Genomic DNA, 18,839 nt, shown 5'->3' with positions numbered 1-18,839 from the left:
TAAACTCACCAGCACTTGGCACCGGGAGTAATCACTACTTTGGAGGTCCTGCTTTTATATCTCTTAATTCTCATACCACACTGCAGCCACCCCCAGAAGACGTGTCCTTGACTCCTCCTCTCCATGCTGCCCTTCTTTGACATCATGTATAGGCATACGGTCAACTTCCCCATGTACACTGACCGCACCCTGATCTATCTCTCCAACACTTTTCTCGGTCCCAAAATCATCTTGTGCATGGATGAGTCAAAATTCCCTCCAACAGTATATCAGGAAGACCAATGTCATCATTTTCAGCCCCCACCATAAACTCACTCCCTTGCCACTGACATACAAAGGGAAGATGGATAAACGAGCTTCGAGACAGCATGAGGGATATGAAAGAAAATTGAGCTAGGACAGGTGAGAGCTTGGAAGGTGGGGGGAATGCAGTGGACAGGCGAGCGGAATGCAGCGGAGGGGGTGGGAAAATGGAGGTTTGTGGAAAAATCCCAGCTGAACATATTGACTCAAACTTAGTGACAAAGAAATCCATGAATTCTCCACACTTGTCAGAGGTGAGACTGTGATACAAAAAGCAGTCAACGGCAGCACAGTGAGCCATGTCATATTCACTAGCAACGTGAGAAACAAAATTGATGCTATAACTACTGTATCAACATATAGTTAATTATTGACCTTAAAGAATTTTGGTGCACCATTAATAACTACTGCAACACACAAAAAAGAAATCATGAAGCACAACACCATTGTGTTGACAGGATTTTCTCCTGAGAATAATTAAAAACAATCAAATCATCTTTTGAATGATGGAAACATCAGAGAACAAATGTCAAACAATTTCAGTACTGAATACAGTACATTAAAAAGGAAACAGCACCTTCAAGTTTAACAATGGATATATATTCCTTACTTCCAAACTCAATCAAAGCTAAAATTGATGGTTATATTTGACAAAAAACATCACTTTTATTAGCATTGTCTCATTTGCTGGAGCTAATTTAAGCTACTTGCAGAATATTAACTAGTTCTAAGGTCATGGGTACAACAGTACAATTAAATTGTACTTGAATATACAGATACAAGTAATGAATTCATTTAAAGGGCAATTATCATTTCTCTTTTCTTTCGCTTGCTTATTTTCCTCTAACATTTTCTTTCCATTTTTAGACAGTATTTAACTGGCTTGTTACCTTTAATTATTTTTTTGCGCTGTGTCGCAATGATGAACAATGGGTTGATCGAGATGACAATTAAAACCTATTCCAGTATAAAGTTAGGAGAATGCAGCCAGAATGGAGGCAAAAGAGGTACAATTCAAAACATGCCTGGGAATAGAATAGTACCACTTTAAAAAAAAATCAAACTAGTAGTTGAAGTTATATAAAAAAGATATTTGCATAATATTGACAGAAACCGCTGGGTAAATTAAGTTGGAACAAAAAAAAACTATCTCCAGGGTATCCCAGAGACTTTGAAATGTGAAAACAAGGTTTCCAATTTAAGAGCAATGAAACAGCAAATTCACTCCAACAGTTCAAAAAAAGCGCGCCTGTGTTGCCTTGCTGGAAACTAAAAACACTGAATATGCATATGAAGTATATTTACCCAGTTTAATGCACGCTATACATCCTCTCTTCTCACATTTAAAATACACAAACATGGGCCTTTTTTTTCTATTTACGTACATCAACCTTGCAGCAATCGGTCTGAAGATGACGCAGTCTAGCTGCAATCATGATACTAATAATTACCGAGAGGACGCAGCCGAGAACGACGGCGGCGCCTCCACCCATCCATTTACCCACCTACCCATCCATGTCTCTCTCCCTCACCCCCATCTCTTAGCCCCACTCCCCTTGAGGAGCTGCTCAGGTGAATGAAAGCAGCTTCCGGCCAGTAGCGAACAGAATGGGCGGGCCCAGTACTGCAGTCTTGGCGTGGAGTGCGCTGCGCTCTGACAAGAGTGAGAGAGAGCGCGGGGCAGAGCATGACAGAACTGCGGCTCGACAGAGCTCTGCAAAGCGCTCGGCTCGATTCCCGCTGAGCTGACACTCCACCGAAACACACATTTAAAAAGGACGAACTATCATCTTTGCAAAAGAAAAAGAGAGGAAAAAAAGATCACCACAGCAATGTCTGGAAACCGGGTTCAGTTCGCAGGACTGCCGCCCCCGGGAGATGCGAAGGACCGCCAGAAAGTAGCACGTAGGTGTTTATTTTTAAAAAGAAAAGTTTTCACTTATTCTTAGCACCGGCACGTGGTGTTGGCAGAAAGTAAATGAATTAATTATGCCTGTGACCTTATCGCACCCTTAGTGAGTGGTTATGGGACGAAGGAGTCGTGGTGTACAGTATGTTGTGTTTTACATAGATTTGTAGAGACACGATATCGACAGCTAGCTACTTCCAACTTCACTTTAGTGCTTTAACAGTGAATGGCCTGGAGCTGTGTTAATGCTGTTATTTCCAAAGACATACTTAAAATTCCAGTATTTAAAATTTACATTAGTGCTCAGCCTACGACATATTAAACACAGAATATACAAATGATGTATTTTAACATTATGGTTTCATATTTACTGTATATTTTAGTCGTCTTTCATATTTAAGTTCATTGTAAAAATTTCAAGTTATTTTATCCCTCTATGTTGTCTGAGAATGTTCTTTCTTTCTAAATGCGATGTTTTTATTTCTAGAGAGAATTTCCCCCCCTGTAAACTTACGCACTTCTGACGGCAGACAGTCATTGTTGTCTTGGCAAGTTATGCTCCAAAGTGTCAATTTATCTTGGGAATTGCTTCAGCACCAGTGTAGCCAACGCACTGACACTTTTCATGATGATGAAAGCAGAGAAAAATACCTTGTAAATTGTAACCAACGTTGTGTGGAGTTTACTGTGGTTAGTAAGACTGGCTATTTTAGTTTTATTTAAAGCAATGCATTGTTACTTCAGGTACCCAATTACGTTGCTCTTGTGGGTACAATTGTGGGTTGCATGTGATGCTCATGATTGTTAAGTCTGTGTGTTCTAGTTGTATGTAAGATTAATTACTGACACAGACTACAAGAATAACGTTTCAACAGGTCTTTACTAGTTGGCGGTCAGGGCTACACTAACAGCAATATCACTACACGGTACTTATATACCGGTGGTCACCACCGGTATTACGTATACAGCAGCCAGAGAAAGTAGTACATCTCTTAAGGTGGAACAGGCTTAAGTTCTCTTAAGGTGGAACAGGTTACATACACCACAATCCTCCCTTTTTAGCTTAACAGTCATATCCCCATTTAACATAACATAATAACATATATACATATATAACTTCAGGTATAAACAGTTCAAAGGTTCAGTCTCTCAGGAGGCCTTCTGATTCGGGTTGGATAACGCCTTTCAGTGGTCTCTGATTCTTGTTGCTGAGGTGACTCCTCTAGTTGGTTTCCTATGTATTGGACGTCATCATCAGGTACATTCCCTGCCGAGGTAGATGCTTCAGGTTCATTAACGTCTTCCACAGTTGTCTCTGTCGCAACCATGGGTTCGACCCTTGCTCTTGATTCTACCAGTTGATCCGCATGACGCCTTATCACATTGTTACCAATATCTACTGTGTACATCAGAGGTCCTTGTCTGGCCCGAATTGTTCCGGACTGCCATTTTTCGTTTCCATAGTCCCTTGCCAAAACTGGTTGTCCTACGTCGAAACTTCGAGTGGTCTTGTTATTAATATGCCGGAACTGTTTGTTTTCCACTTCCCTCCGCACATTTGGTTTTAACAAGTCCAACCTGGACCGCAACCTCCTGTTATAAAACATCATGGCAGGACTTTGGTTAGTCACTGCATGAGCGGCGTTTCGATATGCCATTAGGAAATTGTCCACCTTGTGTTGTAGCGGAATCTGATCATCGTTCATGGCCTTTATTGCCTTTTTGAATGTTTGGACAAATCTCTCGGCCAACCCGTTTGTCGCCGGATGATATGGGGCAGAGGTATAATGTTTCACCCCATTCTTCTTTAAGAATTTTTGGAATTCTTCCGACACGAACTGTGGTCCGTTGTCCGAACATATCTGTTCTGGCAATCCGTTCCTTGCGAATATTGTTCTTAACACCGCAATTGTCTTTTCTGAAGTAGTGGTATTCATCTTGATCACTTCTGGCCATTTGGAATGTGCGTCCACCGCAATTAGGAACATGGAGTCCATGAATGGACCAGCAAAGTCAATATGTACACGTTGCCATGGGGCTGAAGGCCATTCCCATGGGTGTAGCGGTGCGATCGGAGGTGCATTTTGCACTTTTTGGCACCCAGCGCAGCTTTTCATCAACTCCTCTATCTGTTGGTCAATACCCGGCCACCATACATAAGCCCTAGCAAGACTTTTCATCTTAACTCCCCCCCCCCCCCCCCCCCCCCCCCCAGATGACCTTCATGCAGTTCCTTTAGAACTCTTTCCCTTAACTTGGGAGGAATAATCACTCTTGTCCCGTACATCAAAGTACCATGGCAGACGGACAGCTGGTCTCGCCTTGCCGAGAATGCCGGTAACAGAGGATTACCATGTGTTGGCCATCCCTTCACTGTCACCTCGTAGACTCGGGACAGTGTCGGGTCGTTCCTGGTTTCTCTTTCAATACTTGCATTGGTGACTGGTAAACACTCGATGATGGTCGAATGAAATAACTCAACAGGGTCAACTTTCGTCGTCTCTTCTTCAGGTAGTGGCAGGCACGACAGCCCATCAGCATTGCCATGCTGCTTTGTACCTTTGAATTCTATTTGATATTGATGTGCCCCTAGGAAAAGGGACCATCTCTGGAGACGCTGTGCTGTCATCACTGAAACACCCTTCTTAGGGTTAAAAATGGATACCAACGGCTGATGGTCTGTCAGAAGTGTGAATTTTTGGCCCTGCAGGTAATGATTAAACTTCTTCACTCCCCATACAAGGCTGAGAGCCTCCCTATCGATCTGCGCATAGTTGCGCTCAGCGGAGGTCAATGATCTGGATGCAAACGCGACTGGCCTTTCCGTGCCATTTGGCAACTTGTGTGAGAGTACTGCCCCAATACCATATGGAGAAGCATCACAAGCCAACCGAATAGGCAGTGTCGGGTTGAAGTGAGCCAACACTTCCTCTGAGGTGATCAATTCTTTGCTTTTGCGAAATGCCTTCTTACAGTTTTCGCTCCATTCCCATGGTACCCCCTTCTGTAAAAGAGCGTTCAGCGGGTGCAGTACCGTGGATAGATTCGGTAGAAACTTATGGTAATAGTTAATCAATCCCAGAAACGACCTCAACTGAGAGACATTATCCGGAGCGGGAGCCTTTACAACTGCCTCTATCTTGTCAGGAGACTTATGAAGCCCCTCCCGGTCAATGACATGACCACAGTACGAGATCCGCTTCTGAAAGAACTCTCATTCCTGCCGATTAACTCTGAGTCCATACTCTTTCAGTCTGTTGAGCACCAGTTCCAAGTTTGCGAGGTGTTCTTCATCACCATCTCCTGTAATCAGAATATCGTCCAGGTAACATTGTGTGCCTGGAATTCCCTGTAATACCTGCTCCATGGCCCTCTGCCAAATTGCTGGAGCCGATGCCACTCCAAAAACCAGCCGATTATACCGGTACAAACTTCTATGCGTGTTGATCGTGAGGTACTGGCGTGACTCTTCTTCAACCTCCATCTGCAAGTATGCCTGCGCCAGGTCTATCTTGGTGAAGTGTTTCCCGCCAGACAACGAAGCAAAAATATCCTCAATCCGCGGAAGCGGATACTGCACCGTGTGAAGCACCGGATTAACGGTGATCTTGAAGTCTCCACAGATGCGAACCTTCCCTGGTTCTCCTGGCTTGTTGCTCGAAGGACGTTTCATAACGGGAACAATGGGCATAGCCCACTCACTCCAATCTACCTTAGACAGTACACCTGAACGTTCTAGCGCTTCCAGTTCCGCTTCTACAGCAGGTCGTATTGCCTAGGGTACCAGTCTGGCTTTGAAAAATTTTGGGTGCGCATGTTCATCAATCTTGATGTTTGCCGTAATTCCTCTGTGTTCCCAGTCCCTGCTGGAACACCTCTTTAGCATCATCCAATATTCTGGACAATTGTTTAGGTTTGACATCTGTTTCCCCGGAATCTACCGTTAGTGCCTTTAAGGAGTGCCAGTCCATATTCATTTTCCTATTCCACTCCCGTCCCAGTAGTGGTGGACCTCCTTCAGGTAGCACATATAAGTCCATTACTTGGCTTTCTTTGCCCTTGTGGACCACTTTTACCTCTATCTTTCCGATGGGGTACACTCTTTGCCCCGTGTATGTTTTCAATATAACCTCCGTATCCCGTAGGGGAATATGTTGGAATAACCTTTTGTAACCTTTCTTATTCATGACCGTCAATGCTGATCCAGTGTCCAATTCCATCTTTACTTGGGACTCCTGCTATCTGAAGAGTGACCCAAATTGTCTGGAGATCTGCATCCTTACCAACGTTGTGTACTCTTAAGCTACCCAGTTCATTACTGCTGGCGTCTGAATCTGATTTCTGTTCGTTCGAACTGTTCTTTGTCACCTTGTGTACCTTTATGTATTTTCCTTGCGGTGACTTTTTGTTGCTGGTCTTCTTTCCTGACCGGCATACTTTAGCTATGTGGCCAAGCCTGCCACACGTTCTGCATTCTTGGTTTTTAAACCAAGACTGGTTCTGATTGTGCGTTGTCTTTCCACAACGATAACATTTCACAGTACTCAAAACCAATTGATTTGTACTGAGTTCCGGTGACCGTAGCTGCATTACTGCCGTGCCTCTCGCTGCGGCTTCGTGTGATGCTGCCATAGTGACCGCTTTCTCAAGCGTCAGCTCATTCTCCTTGAGCAGTCGCTTTTGTGTATCTTCTTTTAATCGCACACAAATTTATCTCTTAGCGCATCTGTTAGTCCCGTTCCAAACTGACAGTACTTTGCTAGCTTACGCAATTCCATTAAATATTCAGCATTGCTTTCATCTTTCAGCTGCTTTCTGCTGTAAAATTTAAATCGTTCCGCTAGCATCAGCGGCGTGGGGTTTAGATGATTTCTCAGGACAGTAACAATCTCCTCGAACGTCTTCTCCGCCGGTTCATCTGGTGATAAAAGGTGTTTCAATTGCCCGTATGTCTTCGCACCCATTAAGTTTAATAAAGTTAGTGCTTTCTCATCATCTGGGATTTTATTTGCTTTACAATAATTTTGTATGCGTTCTACATACGTGGCCCAATCTTCGATGTCGCTATCAAAGGTATTAATGTTCCCATGTTTAGGCATCGTTGCAATTTTTTTTTTTAGTGATTTCCCTTTTTCCAAGATGGCGGCTTCCCGCTCTTGTCTTCGTCCTCCGCCTACAAAATGGCGGTTTCCCGCGCTTGCCGGTCTTTCCCGCGCTCGCCTTCACCCGCTGGCTGCAATGGCGTTTGGCGTGCCGCTGCTGCTCCCCTTTCCCAGCGGTTAGTAGCTCCCCCGATGCTGTCTCCGCTTCACCGCGGCTCCCTCGGGCATTCGCGCTTCCCCGATGTCGCGCCTCGCAGCCCTTCTTGCAGCCCAGTTATTAGCACCAGCTGCGTTCGCCTTCACCGCGGCTCTCGCGCCTTCAGTCGCCCCAGACGCTGCGCCTTTTTGGCCCGAATGCGGCCCGGCCCTTATCACCAGCCGCGATCGATGTCCCCGCGCTGTGCCTTTTGGCCCGAATGCGGCCCGGCCCTTATCTCCGGTCGCGATCGATCTCACCGCCCTTATTCCTCCGTCTTCCCTCCCCGTCTGTACAGCCAACGCGGCCGACTTTCTGCTCGCGTCGCTGACCGGCTTACCCACCACCGAGGTAGAAGGAAGATAGCTGACTGCCGCTGATGGAGGCTTCGAGTTCAGGATATCTTCTGCACTCCGGGTTCTCGATGCCTGCCGCGCGACGTGTCTTCCAGCAGGGTGATGAGGGTGGATGCCTCTCTTCGACACCCGTTCTGTGGATGAAGCCGCCGTGGATATAAACTGCCGCAGGGTAAGAATCGGACTCGTCGCCACTGTTAAGTCTGTGTGTTCTAGTTGTATGTAAGATTAATTACTGACACAGACTACAAGAATAACGTTTCAACAGGTCTTTACTAGTTGGCGGTCAGGGCTACACTAACAGCAATATCACTACACGGTACTTATATACCGGTGGTCACCACCGGTATTACGTATACAGCACCCAGAGAAAGTAGCACATCTCTTAAGGTGGAACAGGCTTAAGTTCTCTTAAGGTGGAACAGGTTACATACACCACAATGATCATATAACTAAACATTAGACAGTTGTGATATTTGAAATAATGCAACATCTAGTGTGCTAAAGTAGGAGTTGCTGGAGGACATGGCACTGGTAATTATTGTGGTTCTGTACCAGCAGGTGTGTAACAATCACTTAGCTTAATAGTGTAAACTTTGTTTTTTCTTCAAACAATAACCCAAAGCAAACTTGATATGTTACAATATTTGGACAAGATAAGACTGGGTGATTAGAGATGTGTGAGGTTGTTGAATGGTTTTGGGTTTATGTGCACTATTGGCCCCAAACCAGCAAGGGTACTTGATCAAATCTTAAATTTACCTTGACCTCTGCTTTTAAATCTTTGCTTTGTGAGCTGCTAAAAGTAGCTACAATCTGTAAGATGTGCCTTTTAAAATAAAAAAAAATCTATATGGAGGTAAGATTACTTCTATTTGGAGATCAGAGTTTCAACACTGAAGTATACAGCTAGCTTATTTCATTCTGATTTTGCATCTCTCATCTGACATCGATTGGACTGTTGTACCTGTGATATCTCATGCCCAGTTGGAGATACATTCTTCACCTGCGCAGCTGTGATTGCAGTGCCAGCCAGTTTTCATGAATGAAATCCAAAGTGAGGAAATATGCAATGGATGAAAGTATGGGGTTTCCTTTTGAGATTGGATTCCATTAAAACATCTAAAGAAAGCACATTCATTTATTTTGCACCTTTCACATCCTCAGGATATCCCAAGATGCTTCACCGGCAATGGATTACTTTTGAAATGTAGTCACTGTAGTTATGTAAGTAAATAGAGCAGTCAATTTGCACATGCCAAGGTCCCACAAATAGCAATGAGACAATGACCAGATAATCTGTTTTGGTGATGTTGAGGGATAAATATTGGCCAGGACACCAGGGATGACTCCCCTGCTCTTCAAAATAGTGCCATAGGATCTTTTATGGCCACCTGAGAGAGCAGACTGGGGCTCGGTTTAACGTCCCATCTGAAACAAGGCATCTCCGACAGTGCAGCACTCCCTCAAGTTCTGCACTGGAGTGTCAGCCCAGATTTTTGTGCTCAAGTCTCTGGAGTGGGACTTGAACCCACAACCTTCTGACTCAGGCGAGGGTGCTACCAACTGAGCCATTGTCAAGGGCTTTGAAATTATATTTTTGCAAAGGGTATCAATTCTGCTTCGGGTCGGCCAAAATGTTCAGCTGGCTCTGCTATCTGCAAATACAGGCATCAAAAATTTTGTGTTTATTCTACTAAATAGAATTAAGCTCATTTAACACTTACAAGGCCAATGCCTTTTCAAGCATGTTGGGGTTCTCCAATGAAGTTTTGCAGTTCGCTTCATTCGATATCAATCACAACGCTGCCTGGTCACCACATTATTCTGATCCACTCTAAGTGGCAATGTTATTGCAGCAAATTTGAAAGAAAGAAAGACTTGCATTTATTTAGCGCCTTTCACAGTCTCAGGACGTCCTTTACAGCCAATGAAGTACTTTTTGAAGTGTAGTCACTTGTAATGTAGGAAACTTGGCGGCCAATTTGCACACAGTAAGGTCCCACAAACCACAAACTCTGCAGCCAATTTGCACACAGCAAGGTCCCACAAACCACAAAATCTGCAGCCAATTTGCACACAGCAAGGTCCCACTAAACAGCAATGTGACAATGACCAGATAATCTGTTTTAGTGGCGTTGGTTGAAGGATAAATATTGGCTAAGACACTGGGGAGAACTCCCCTGCTCTTCTTCGAACTAGTGCCATGGGATCATTTACATCCACCTGAGAGCAGACAAGTTTAACATCTCATCCGAAAGACAGCACCTCCGACAGTGCAACACTCCCTCAGTACGGCACTGAAGCGTCAGCCTTGCTTTTGTGGTCAAGTCTTTGAAGTGGGACTTGAATCCACAACCTTCAGACTCAGAGGCGAGAGTGCTACCACTGAGCCACTGTTCCATTGATTTTATGGGGGGGGGAAGGTGCGGAGCTATGATAATGGCTTTCCTCACTGTTCCGACGAGGATCACAGCAGAGTGGTGCAGAGCGTCCCAGGAAATTTCGGTGTTATGTAACTAATGGCGTGAGTTACTTGTACCATCATTTCCTGGAAAATATACACCACATTAATGGTGTTTGCCATAAATGCGGCCTTACTACAGAGCAAGTTTTCAGGAAATTACAGGCCATAATTTCTTCTTTTGCGATATGCTGTGGCTGCTGTTGCAGTAAAACCTAACCGAAAGATTGGGGCTTGGATTTGAAAAGACTTTCTGTCTAATAATCTGTCAGAATTTTATGTTGTGGTGCACCGAAAGTCCCCTAAATTTCAAATGATTATTCATTGTACTTGTATTTCACCAGAGTCTGCTACTATACACATATTTGATAATGAGTGGGAAATGCCATGTATTCTACATATATGCACCATGTGTGTCAATTCTAATAATCCACGCTTCAGAAAATAAAAGCCAATATGAAAAATTGAATGCTAACTTGCCACTGAAACTTAGGCAAATTTTTTTTATAAATCAAAATTGATGTAGCATTAAAAGCTGCTGCTGGAATAGCTAGATGTTGCCTGTGAATAGAAGACTTGCTCAGTTAGTTTGTGGGAAAAAAATACTCTGCTGAAAGCCATTTAGAGATGTATAGTGTTTGAAAAATCACATTTTTAGTCCAAAATAAAATAAAACGCCATAGCATACAAGGCCACTGACCAAGTGCTGGAAAATGGGATTAGAATAGACAGGGCTTGATGGCCAGCGTAGACATGATAGGCTGAAGGGCCTCTTTCTGTGCTGTATAACTCTATGAAAACCATTCATTACAATTTATTTTTTTGAAATCTCTATGTTCTGGTCAAGTTACAGTTAATTAGTTTCAACTTGATTCGATTGGTTGCATTCTTGCCTCTGCATCAGAAAGTTGTGACTTCAAGCCTCAGTCTAGGAAATAAGCATGTGGCGTGGCATAGCACTCCAATTTGGTTCTGAAGATGTCCATTATTGTTTGAGGTGTCATCCTTTAGATGGCATAAACTAAGACTCTGTCTGATGGGTCAGGTGGGTCTTGAACTACTTGACATTGTCACTATTCAAATATATCCATCTTTTGAGAAATTTCAATTAGGGTACAGTAGTTTTTGTCCTGAAATTCCACTGAATTGATTTTAATGATGTTGAGTGGACTTTCCTCTCTTCCATTCATAGTCAGTGGAAAGAATTTCATTCTTTAACTTTGCTTCCAATTGGGGATTTTTAGATAGTATTTAGCTATTTCAGTTGATTTAATATCTCAGGAAATACACTTTGCATATCCTGATGTTGGAAATGGCCCATTATTTGATTTTAAAATAAATTGGACATCTTATTCATTCTATTCGTCCTGCTGAGAAAAAAATATTTAAGTTGAATGCAGACTTCAAGATCATCCAGGGTCTGACTCGGTGTCCTACTTGGTAGGCTGCCTATTTTGTTTGACAAAGAAGTGCTTGTTGTCACGGGAATAAGGAATAAGGTTAGTCCATGGAAGAAGAGAAGTTACTGCTGACTTGTGTTCAGGCAGAGACCAAACCCATGGCATTTCTCTAGCTTGGCATGTCTGGCAAACAAATACCTCCAATTTTACATATTCATCCTTACTGCAATAAAAAGAGTCCTGCTGCCAAGTTTTTAATGGGCTGTTTGTTCATATATTAAGTTCTATTTTATTATCAGCAGTTTAAACAGATTTAAACACTTCAGTTTTCTAAGTCAATAACCTGCATTTATGTCAAGGTTTATGGGTGTTCAATAACTACAGATTTACAATTTCAGTCTATGCACAATAAATACAAACTCAGAAATAACCCTGTAGAGTTGACATTTTTTAATGCTTATTCTGAATATATTGTGGTTCCAAGTCTTCCCCACCTACATCAACAATAAGTTATTACCCAGACCATACATGGCATACACATTTTTTTTATCCCCAGTTGACTTCCCTGCTGTTTGTTCACTAATTTGGTTGCACGATTAGCTTTTTGGTTGTCTAACTATGAGGAGCATTGCACAAATTCTTCAAACAGTTGCGAAAGAAAAGCTGGTAGTGCAGAAGTTTAAAAAAAAAAGTTTAGTTTGTCGTTGCTCTTAAATGGATTTTTATGTGTAGGGCCTGTCCGAATTGTCAGTCTGCTTGTCTGACATTCAGTACTGGATTAGCAGAAACTTTCTCCAAATAAATAATGGGAAGGCCGAAGCCATTGTCTTCAGACCCCGCCACAAACTCCGTTCCCTAGCCACCGACTCCATCCCTCTCCCTAGCATCTGTCTGAGGCTGAATCAGACTGTTCGCAATCTTGGTGTCACATTAGACCCTGAAATGAGCTTCTGATCACATACTAAGACCACCTATTTCCACCTCCGTAACACCACCCGACTCCACCCTGCCTCAGCTCATCTGCTGCTGAAACCCTCATCCTTGCATTGTTACCTCTAAACTTGACTATTCCACTGCATTCCTGGCTAGCCTCCCACATTCTACCCTACGTCATTCAAAACTCTGCTGCCCGTGTCCTAACTTGCACTAAGTCCTGTTCACCCATCACCCCTGTGCTCGCTGATCCGCACTGGCTCCCGGTTAAGCAACACCTCGATTTAAAAAAAAAAAAAAAAAAAAAAAAACTTCTCATCCTTATTTTCAAATCCCTCCGTGGCCTCGCCCCCCTCCCTATCTCTGTAACCTCCTCCAGCCCCACAACCCTCCAAGATATCTGCGTTCTTCAAATTCTGCCCTCTTGAGCATCTCTGATTGTTAATCACTCAACCAATGGTGGCCGTGCCTTCAGCTGCCAAGGTCCTCAACTTGAATCCCCTCGCTCGACCTCTCTTTCCCCCTTTAAGACACTCCTTAGAACCTACCCCTAATATCCCCTTGTGTGGCTCGATGCTAAATTTTGTTTAACGCTCCTGTGAAGTGCCTTGGGACGTTTACTCCGTTAAAGTTGCTATATAAATACAAGTTGTTGTTGTAGCCAATCTGATTTCAAGTTCAAACTGTTAAACCTTTTTTTTAAATCAGCTACTTTGGATCCTTAGGAATAAGCAGTAAATATTACCTGTTATTGCACGAAGAAAGTTTATTTGGAATAAAAACTTGTAAAATGGCTGCAACGGTCCACAACTTTAAATGGTGTGGTGGAACTGCTAGAAACAGATGCAAAATAAAGCCAAAATACTGTCAAAAACCAGAGTGAGTTCAAAAAAACTTTTGACACTAGCAACTTTGCTTAGTTAGCCAGAGAACAAAAACCATATTAGAGGATAACTCATGGCATTGCTCAGAGTAAGTCGGAGGATATAGTAGTAATTATTGGTTGATGTGGTGAGAGTGTGTGAAATAGATTGGCTCAAATTTCCCATGACCACTCAAAATAAGAACATAAGAAATAGGAGCAGGAGTAGGCCATTCGGCTCCTCGAGCCTGCTCCGCCATTCAATAAGATCATGGCTGATCTGATCTTGGTCTCAACTCCACTTCCCTGCCCGCTCCCCATAACCCTGGACTCCCTTATTGTTCAAAAATCTGTTTATCTCCACCTTTAAATATATTCAATACCCAGCCTCCACAGCTCTCTGGGGCAGAGAATTCCACAGATTCACGACCCTCTGAGAGAAGAAATTCCTCCTCATCTCCGTTTTAAATGGGCGACTCCTTATTCTGAAATTATGCCCCCTAGTTCTAGATTCCCCCACGAGGGGAAACATCCTCTCAGCATCTACCTTGTCAAGCCCCCTCAGCACTTTACATGTTTCAATAAGATCACCTCTCATTCTTCTAAACTCCAATGAGTATAGGCTCAACCTTTCTTCATAAGACAACCCCTTCATCTCCGGAATCAACCTAGTGAACCTTCTCTGAACTGCCTCCAATGCAAGTATATCCCTCCTTAAATAAGGAGACCAAAACTGTACGCAGTACTCCAGGTGTGGTCTCACCAAAACCCTGTACAGTTGTAGCAGGACTTCCCTACTTTTATAATCCATCCCCCTTGCAATAAATATGTTTTAGTGCTGTAGACTCATGTACAGTGTGTATCACACTTTAAATAAAGTTTTAATATATTGATACTAGTGGACTTCCAGTGCTCAGAAAATACTCGGTTTCATAATCACAGGAGCATTATATCTTGTGGCGTTCAATAAATACCACTACGGTAGAGTTGTATGCAAGTGGCCAGGACGTTTAAGGTCGATTTGTAGATAGGCACATCCTGAGGTTAAGTAGAGGCTAATTCTTCAAGACATCCTGAGGCCAATAGTAGGTAATTGTTTATTTGTAAGTTGGCAACTGCTTGTAAAACCTGTACTCCCCAAGCAGGTAAGCTGACAATAAATAATCTGAAATTGGCACCAATTGAAGTGAATATGTCCTGAAAATGGAAATGGATTTGTAGAATTTGTGTTGTATGAATTGCATTTTTCAGGAAATGAGGAAAATAAAACTACATCAGCTGGATTAACTTTTTTTTCTATGGCAGTAGGGATAAACGGGTCTTTTTCAGGATGGCAGGCTGTGACGAGTGGGGTACCGCAAGGATCGGTGCTTGGGCCCCAGCTATTCACAATCTATATCAATGATTTGGATGAGGGGACTAAATGTAACATTTGCAAATTTGCTAATGATACAAAGCTGGGTGGCAGTGTCAGATGTGAAGAGGCTTCAAGGGGATCTCGACAGGCTCAGTGAGTGGGCGAGAACATGGCAGATGGAATATAATGTGGATGTAAAAGCTTTTATAGATATGTGAAGAGAAAAAGATTGGTGAAGTCAAGCGTCTGTCCCTTGCAGTCAGAATCAGGGGAATTTATAATGGGGAACAAAGAAATGACAGACCAATTAAATACATACTTTGGTTCTGTCTTCACAAAGGAGGACACAAATAACCTCCCAAAGATGCTGGGGAACATAGGGTCTAATGAAAGGGAGGAACTGATAGAAATCAGTATTTGTAGGGAAATAGTGTTAGGGAAATTGATGGGATTGAGGGCTGATAAATCCCCAGGGCCTGATAATCTACATCCTAGGGTACTTAAGGAAGTGGCCCTAGAAATAGTAGATGCATTGCTGGTCATCTTCCAAAATTCGATAGACTCTGGAACAGTACCCATGGATTGGCGGGTAGCTAATGTTACCCCACTGTTCAAAAAGGGTGGTAGAGAGAAAACGGGGAATTACAGACCGGTAAGCCTGACATCGGTAGTGGGGAAAATGCTAGAGTCCATTATAAAGGATGTAATAGCAGAGCACTTGGAAAAAAGTGACCGGATCGGACAAAGTCAACATGGATTTACAAAAGGTAAATCGTGCTTGACTAATCTACTGGAATTTTTTGAGGATGTAACTGGTAGAATAGATAAGGGAGAACCAGTGGATGTATTTGGATTTTCAAAAGGCTTTCGATAAGGTCCCGCATAAGAGATTAGCATGTAAAATTAAGGCACATGGAGATTGGGGGCAAGGTATTGACTTGGATAGAGAACTGGTTGGCAGACAGAAAGCAAAGAGTTGGAATAAACGGCTCTTTTTCCGAGTGGCAGGCAGTGACTAGTGGGGTACCGCAGGGATCGGTCCTTGGACCCCAGCTATTCACAATATATATTAATGATCTGGACAAGGGAACTAGATGTAATATCTCCAAGTTTGCAGATGACACAAAGCTGGGTGGGCGTGTGTGCTGTGAGGAGGATGCCGAAAAAACTCCAGTATGATTTGGACAGGTTGGGTGATTGGGCAGAAGCATGGCAGATGCAATATAACGTGGATAAATGCGAGGTTATCCACTTTGGTGTCAAAAACAGGAAGGCAGATTATTATCTGAATGGCAATAGATTGGGAGAAGGGGAAGTGCAACGAGACCTGGGTGTCCTTGTGCACCAGTCGCTGAAAGTAAGCATGCAAGTGCAGCAGGTGGTTAAGAAGGCAATTGGTATGTTGGCCTTTGTAGCGAGAGGGTTTGAGTACAGGAACAAGGATGTCTTGCTGCAGTTGTACAGGGCCTTGGTGAGGCCACACCTTGAGTATTGTGTGCAGTTTTGGTCGCCTTATCTGAGGAAGGATGTTCTTGCCATGGAAGGAGTGCAGCGAAGATTCACCAGGCTGATACCTGGGATGGCAGGAATGACGTATGAGGAGAGATTGGGTCGATTGGGCTTGTACTCGCTGGAGTTTAGAAGAATGAGAGGGGATCTCATCGAAACTTATAAAATTCTAACCGGACTACACAGACTAGATGCTGGAAGGATGTTCCCGATGGTCGGGGAGTCCAGAACCAGGGGTCACAGTCTAAGGATAAGGGGTAAGCCATTTAGGACAGAGATGAGGAGTAATTTCTTCACCCAGAGAGTGGTGAACCTGTGGAATTCTCTACCACAGAAGGCAGTAGAGGCCAACTCATTAAATATATTCAAGAAGGAGTTGGATATATTTCTTAAGGCTAAAGGAATCAAGGGATATGGAGAGAAGGCAGGAACGGGGTACTGAATTTGGATGATCAGCCATGATCTCATTGAATGGCGGAGCAGGCTCGAGGGGCCGAATGGCCTACTCCTGCTCCTATCTTCTATGTTTCTATGGATAAATGTGAAGTTATCCACTTTGGTAGAAAAAACAGAAGGCAGAGTATTTCCTAAATGGTGAAAGATTGGGGAATGCAGATGCTCAAAGGGACCTGGGTGTCCTTGTACATGAGTCACTGAAAGTGAATGTGCAGGTGCAGCAAGCCATTAGGAAGGCAAATGGTATGCTGGCCTTCATTACAAGAGGATTTGAGTACAGGAGTAAAGAAATCTTACTCCAATTATATAGGGCCTTGGTGAGACCACACCTGGAGTACTGTGTACAATTGTGGTCTCCTTACCTAAGGAAGGATATACTTGCCATAGAGGGAGTGCAACGAAGGTTCATGAGATTGATTCCTGGGATGGCGGGACTGTCGTATAAGAAGAGATTGAGTAAACTAGGCCTGTATTCTCTTGAATTCTGAAACATGAGAGGGGATCTCATTGAAGCATACAAAATTATTACAGGGCTTGATAGGATGGATGCTGGGAGAATGTTTCCCTTGGCTGAGGAGTCTAGAACCAGGGGCCACAGCCTCAAGATAACGGGTAGGCCATTCAGGACTGAGATGAGAAGAAATGTCTTCACACAGAGGGTGGTGAATCTTTGGAATTTTCTACCCCAGAGGGCTGTGGAGGCTCAGTCATTGGTTCAAAACAGAAGTCGATGGATTTCTGATTAGTAAGGGCATCAAGGGATATGGCGATAGGGCCGGTGAATGGAGTTGAGGCAGAAGATCAGCCATGATCTCATTGAATGGTGGAGCAGGCTTGAAGGGCCGAATGGCCTACTCCTGCTCCTATTTCTTATGTTCTTATATTCTTATCTGATTCCTTTTTGGTTGTTGCCTTATTTGGAAAGGGTTATCAACTCCAGTCTAACTGTGGGCAACTTTTTTGGAACAGTTTGACTGGAACAGGAATGAGAAATCAATAAATGAAGACATTATTATTTTGTATGTATTGCAGCGAATGAAACATTAATGCTTCACAATCAGAGTTAGATTCTTGCCTGTACTCCCCGCCCCATCTCAGTCAAAAGCTGAGCCAGGAATCCTGTGTGCAACATCCTCTGCCGGCCACTGACAGGTGCAAATCCTTTTCAAAAGGAGCAACAGTGACATAACTAACTTTGAGGAAATTCTAGGTCACAGTGTCAGTTAAAACATTTGCAGAATATAAGCATGGCTGGTATAAACTATAAGCAGTAACAATAAAGCTATGATGATGAGTATGTATCCAAAATGTTAAATTTGTCTTTTGTGTTTTAGATGCCGACTAACCTGTATATTTCTTGCATTTTTTATTACAAGTACTATTGTGCCAGTGTTATGATTTAAAATAAAAAACACATTTAGCGGATGTAAATTGTTTTTTTTCTCCAAACAAATAGCAACCTCAAAATAGAAAGCACAGGAAATATGATAAAATTGACAAAATAAAAAGACTGGGAGAGTGATCTTAGACTAGCTTATAATAATGATATGGGTTTTTTATATCATTGGGGGAGAACAGTCATGAACTATTCCTTTTAATTTTATGATCTTGCCAACATTTCTCTGTTTTCCTTCCCCTGCTGGGAAAGAATATTGACCTCATTGATACATTTTACAGTTGTACACAGCATTCAAGTATTTGGCAGCAAAATTCTGTACTGTCCGGAATTTTGTAACCCAATACTTTGGAATCTGTCCACTACTGAGACAGCAAGTTCTGCGAGAAGAAGAATGCATGTAGTTGCTCTTTTGTTGAAAATGCACTGCACCCTACTAACTGAATAAAGTGTCGTCTCTGTGGTGAAAACATCAGATTTCTTGACGTGTAATTGATTGTAGCGCAGTGAATAGGGGATTCCTAGAGCAATGCGGCCATGACCTCATCAAGCTGTCTAAGCAGCCATCGAAGAATTCTCACAGATAGCAAACCAGG

General features: G+C 43.1%; 1 protein-coding gene across 5 annotated transcripts in view; it reads left to right on the top strand.

The window, feature by feature from the left end:
• The first annotated feature begins 1,958 nt into the window (after positions 1 to 1,958).
• LOC147117099 (sickle tail protein-like) overlaps positions 1,959 to 18,839 on the top strand; it is a 702,547-nt gene continuing 685,666 nt past the window's right edge. For 3 of the 5 annotated variants that reach the window (XM_085987757.1, XM_085987755.1, XM_085987753.1), the window contains exon 1: positions 1,961 to 2,208. In XM_085987757.1, the coding sequence (XP_085843883.1) occupies positions 2,136 to 2,208 (73 nt within the window). In that variant the 5' untranslated portion in view covers positions 1,961 to 2,135. Of the gene's footprint in view, positions 2,209 to 18,839 lie in introns of all 5 variants that reach the window. The other 2 variants (XM_085987758.1, XM_085987756.1) reach the window with 2 other exon arrangements.

The sequence above is a fragment of the Somniosus microcephalus genome, chromosome 5, assembly GCF_052327205.1.
Source record: "Somniosus microcephalus isolate GS21.2 chromosome 5, FLI_Smic_1.0, whole genome shotgun sequence".
Lineage (NCBI taxonomy): Eukaryota > Metazoa > Chordata > Chondrichthyes > Squaliformes > Somniosidae > Somniosus > Somniosus microcephalus.
The sequence above is the reverse complement of the archived record's forward strand: the minus strand, read 5'-3'. Positions and strand labels throughout refer to the sequence as shown.